Source organism: Terrapene carolina, unplaced genomic scaffold, assembly GCF_002925995.2.
Source record: "Terrapene carolina triunguis isolate 2854851 unplaced genomic scaffold, T_m_triunguis-2.0 Scaffold51374, whole genome shotgun sequence".
NCBI classification, from domain to species: domain Eukaryota; kingdom Metazoa; phylum Chordata; order Testudines; family Emydidae; genus Terrapene; species Terrapene triunguis.
The window spans coordinates 39,643-44,431 of record NW_020715725.1 but is presented as its reverse complement, the minus strand read 5'-3'; the positions used below and the strand labels follow the sequence as shown (position 1 = coordinate 44,431).

The following is a 4,789-nucleotide window of genomic DNA, read 5'->3' as shown; positions in this document are numbered from 1 at the left end:
TGGGGGGCTGGTGTCACTGTGCCCTGGGGCTGACAGTCTGTTCCCTCCCCTCTCTAGGGTTGGTGCTGCCCGCCCCTGTGGAGATGGCAGAAGGTAAGAATGGATTGGAATGGGGGCCCATATTAGGGATGAGGTTGGGACCAGGGTGGGAGGTGGAGCCTGTATTAGAAATGGGGGTGGAGAATCGGGGTACGGGGTGTGTTAGGGGTGGGAAATCAGGGTGGGGGCTGTATTATGGGTGATGTGGGGATCAGGGTAGGGGCCTGTATTAGAGGTGTGGATGAAGAATCAGGGTAGGAATCGGATTGGGGGCTATGTTAGGGATGGGGAGAGAGGGGTGAGGATCGGGACAGCAGCCTATATTAAGGGTGGGGGTGGATAATCTGGGTGGGGATTAGATGGGGGCTATGTTAGGGATGGGGAGTGAGGGGTGAGGATCGAAGTAGGGGCCTGTATTAGGATTGGGGAGGAGCATCAGAGTGGGGGGCTGTGTTAGGGGTGGGGATTGGGGTAGGGGCCGGTATTAGACGGGGGACTGGAGAGGGGGGGGGGGGGAATGGGGGGGGGGAGTGGGGGGGGGGCTATGTTAGGGATGGGGAGGTTCAGGGTGAGGATTGGGGTAGGGGCCTGTATTAGGCAAGGGTAGAGAATCAGGGTGGAGTTCAAGTTGGGGGGTATGTTAGGGATGGGGAGGGAGGAGTGGGGTAGCCAAGTGTCCGTTTTTTGACCGAAACACCTGGTCAAAAAGGGACCCTGGCAGCTCCGGTCAGCACCACTGACCAGGCTGTTAAAAGTCCGGTCGGCGGCGCAGTGGGGCTAAGGCAGGCTCCCTGTCTGCCCTGGTTCTTTGCAGCTCCCTGGAAGCAGCCAACATGTCCGGCCCCTAGGTGCAGAGGCAATCAGGGAAGTTCCATGTGCTGCCCCCACCAGCTCTGCGCAGCTCCCATTGGCTGTGAACTGTGGCCAATGGGAGCTGTGGTGGCGGTGTCTGCGGGCACAGGCAGTGTGCACCACACAGAGCCACCTGGCCACGCCTATGCCTAGGAGCCGGAGGGAGGACATGCCAGCTGCTTCCGGGAGCAGCGTGGAGCCAGGGCAGGCAGGAAGCCTGTCTTAGCCCCGCTGCGTCACCGACCAGGAGCCGCCTAAGGTAAGCGCCAGCCGGCCGGAGCCCACACCCCAAACCGCCTCTTGCATCTCAACCCGCTGCCCCTGGTCGGAACCCCCTCCCGCACCCAAACTCCCTCCCAGAGCCTGCACCCTGCACCCCCTCCCGCACCCCAACCCCATACCCCAGCCCAGAGCCCCTTCCTGCCCCCCAAACCCCTCATACCCATTCTCACCCCAGAGCCCACACCCCCAGCCAGAGCCCTCACCTCCTCCCACACCCCAACCCCCTGCCCCAGGCTGGAGCCACCTCCCACACACTGAACCCCTCAATTCTGGCCCCAGCCCGAAGCCTGCACCCCCAGCTGGAGCCCTCACCTCTCCCACCTCACTGTGCTACCAACCGGCAGCCACCTGAGGTAAGCGCTACCTGGCTGGAGCCCGCAACCCGACCCTCTTCCTCAGCCCAGTGAAAATGAATGAGGGTGGGGGAGAGTGAGCGACAAAGGGATGGGGGACAGAGTGAGTGGATGCCGGGCCTCAGAGAAGGGACAGGGCCTCAGAGAAGATGGGCAGGGTGGGGGACGGGGCAAAGGTGTTTGATTTTGTGCAATTATAAAGTTGGCAACCCTAGCTGAGGATCAAGGTAGGGGGCTGTATTAGGATGGGGTGGAGAATTGGGGTAGGGGGATATGTTAGGGGTGGTAAATCAAGGTGGCATGGGGATCAGGGTAGGGGCTTGTATAAGGGGTGGGGGTGGAGAATCAGGGTGGGGGTTGTGTTGGGGTGGGGATTGGGGTAAAGGCCTGTATTAGGGGTGGTTGAATCGGGGTGGGGATCGGGTCGGGGGCTATGTTAGGGATGGAGTGAGGGGGGAAGATCAGGGTAGGGGCCTGTATTGGGGGTGGGGTGGAGAATTGGGGTGGATGGCTATGTTATGGATGGGGAGGATCAGGGTGAGGATTGGGGGGACTTGGTTTGTTTCAGCATGACTCTGGAATACAAAGGCCAATGGGGAGCTCTCCCAAAGCAGCTCCTGATACCACACGGGGGCACTGCTGATCCCAAAGGGCATCAGGCTGGGGATGAGGTGGGAGGTGGCTCTCCGGGGGGGCAATGGGACTCAATGGGGGAGGAGGTGCTCCGGGCTCTCACAAGGCACGTTCTCCCAACCCCAGACTCCCTGCTGTATCCCTATGGACCAGCCCAGGGCGACCAGCAGAACCCCAAAGCTGACGATGGGGCATCACCGGAGATTCCCATCTCCATGACCTTCACCTTCTATGGCAAGGAGCACCGTTCCCTCTATGTATGTACAGCAGGGCCGATCCCACCCCCAACCCCAAGGCACACGGCTCACAGGCAGCCAGCAATAGGGTGCCACACAGGGCTAGCTATCGATCCATGCTGTTTCCCGCACAAAATTCTCTGACACATGCACACTTTAGGGCACCCACCTCTAACTAATTCCTAGGGCTCAAGGCATAACCCTCTTAATTTAGGTACCCACCCGTACCCTTCTGTGGGCTCAGGCGTATCCTTACACTCTAGGGCACCCACTCTTACTCTGTTCTTAGGGCTTAGGCCAGGGGTTCTCAAACTGGGGTTCGGGACCTCTCAGGGGGTCACAAGGTTATTACACGGGGGGTCGTGAGCTGTCAACCTCCACCCCAAACTCCGCTTTGCCTCCAGCATTTAGAATGGTGTTAAATATACAAAAAAAGTGTTTTTAATTTATAAGGGGGGGTCGCACTCAGAGGCTGGCTGTGTGAAAGGGGTCACCAGTACAAAAGCTTGAGAACCACTGGCTTAGGCATAACCCTGTCAATGTAAGTACCCATCCATACGCAATTCCTAGGGCTCAGGGCGTAATTTTCAGCCTTATCTATCTATCCCCAACCATTGTACCAACAGTATTTAGACAGCCAGCCGTAAGTTGCTGGCTCTGCTGAGTTTCTCCGCAGAAGGCCAAGAGGGGATTTGATCCCGGTCTATCAGCGCCTCCCTGGGGAGGAGCTTGCTCAGTGCAGAGAGCTCCTGAACCCAGCAGATCCGGCAGAGTCAGAGCTGATGGCCGGGAGATGAAGCTGGACAAATCCAGGCTGGAAATGAGGGGTGACTTTGCACTAGGGAGGGGAACCAACCCTTGCCCCGGTGGCGGGGTGGGATCTCCATCTTTCAGAGTCTTTCCATGGAGTTGGGGCATCTTCCTCTGAAAGCTGCGCTCTAGCTCGACCCACAGATCTGGGCTGGAGGCTGGGGTCCCCAGTTTGGTTCTGAGACTGAGGTTAGGCAGGAGGGCAAAGCAGGTGGGCAGAGTGGACCCACCTAGCCTTAGACTCTATGGATCTCTGTGTCTGTGCCCCACATCACCAGCCGAGGTGCCTCACATCCCACTGGGCATTGGGGGTGGGCGCGAGCCTCAGCAGGGGGCACCATGTTGTGGGGAATGGGACAGGGGGCTCATCAGAGGACACTGTGCTGTGGGGAGCAGGACGGGGAGCTCAGTAGGGGGTGCTGTGCTGCAAGGAGGGGGTTAGCCATGGTCTGTTGTGTTCCTACATCCACCACTCTGCTCCCCACCCCCACAGGTGAACAACAATGGCGTGGTGTCCTTCGGCGTGTCCGTCTCCCAGTACACCCCCGACCCCTTCCCCTTGGCTGATGGCCGACCCTTTGTGGCCCCCTACTGGGGCGATGTGAACAACAACCTGGGTGGGGACGTCTACTACCGGGAGACCCAGAACCCCGAGCTGCTGCGCCGCCTCACCAGAGACATCAACCAGTACTTCCCGGAGATCCCCTTCACTGCCACGTGGGCCTTCGTGGCCACCTGGGACCGTGTGGCCTACTACGGCTCCACCTCCCAGAAGGTATGTGGCACCTCATTCCCCAAGGCCCCCGCTGAGCCCCTAGGGGCAGGGGAGAGACAGGAAGGGAGACTGGCTAGTGGGGCTGCTGGACCCAGACAGTACCCTATGGTTCCTGCTGCGGTGCAGCTCCCAGGCTGCATTGCCCATGTTCGCCACTAGGGGGCGCTCCAGGGGACTGGCTAGCAGAGTCGCTGGAGCTGTGCTTCCTGCACCTGTGCAGCTCCTCTGGTCACCACTAGGGGTCACCCCATAGATGAATCTATTCCACCTACTGACCAGTGGGTTTCATTGGCAGCGATACGTAGCACAGCCTGGATGGAATACCCCTTGGGCCAGCCTTCCCCAGGCACCTGGCCTTGCCCTCCCACAACCCCCCCACGCAGGAGTCCCCTCCCACCTCCCAGACTGATTCACCCAGGTCCCTTCCCTCGCCGCTGCAGGTGAACACATTTCAGGCTGTGCTGGCAAACGACGGCAAAGTCACCTTCATCATGCTGAACTATGGCACGATCCAGTGGACCACGGGCACAGCGAGTAGAGGAGACGCCAACACCGGCCTAGGGGGCACTCCCGCCCAGGTAGGTCCCCTTATACAGCACACACAGGAATGCGGCACGAGGTGGTGGCGTGAGCCAGGGCAGGGGCTCAGCAGAGGGCACTGGGCTGCAGGGAGCAGGATGGGGGCTCAGTAGGGGGCGCTGTGCTGCAGGGAGCGTGTCAGGGGCTCAGTAGGGGGCGCTGTGCTGCAGGGAGCGTGTCAGGGGCTCAGTAGGGGGCGCTGTGCTGCAGGGAGCGTGTCAGGGGCTCAG

General features: G+C 60.2%; 1 protein-coding gene across 1 annotated transcript in view; it reads left to right on the top strand.

Annotated features, from left to right (window-relative positions):
- Positions 1-57: 57 nt before the first annotated feature.
- Positions 58-4,789, top strand: part of LOC113405867 (sushi, nidogen and EGF-like domain-containing protein 1) — a gene marked incomplete at its 5' end in the record, with an annotated part of 17,714 nt that continues 12,982 nt past the window's right edge. The window contains 4 exons of the mRNA XM_026647154.1: positions 58-93; positions 2,286-2,416; positions 3,699-3,980; positions 4,421-4,558. Coding sequence (XP_026502939.1) covers positions 58-93; positions 2,286-2,416; positions 3,699-3,980; positions 4,421-4,558 — 587 coding nt within the window. The remainder of the gene's footprint in view (positions 94-2,285; positions 2,417-3,698; positions 3,981-4,420; positions 4,559-4,789) is intronic.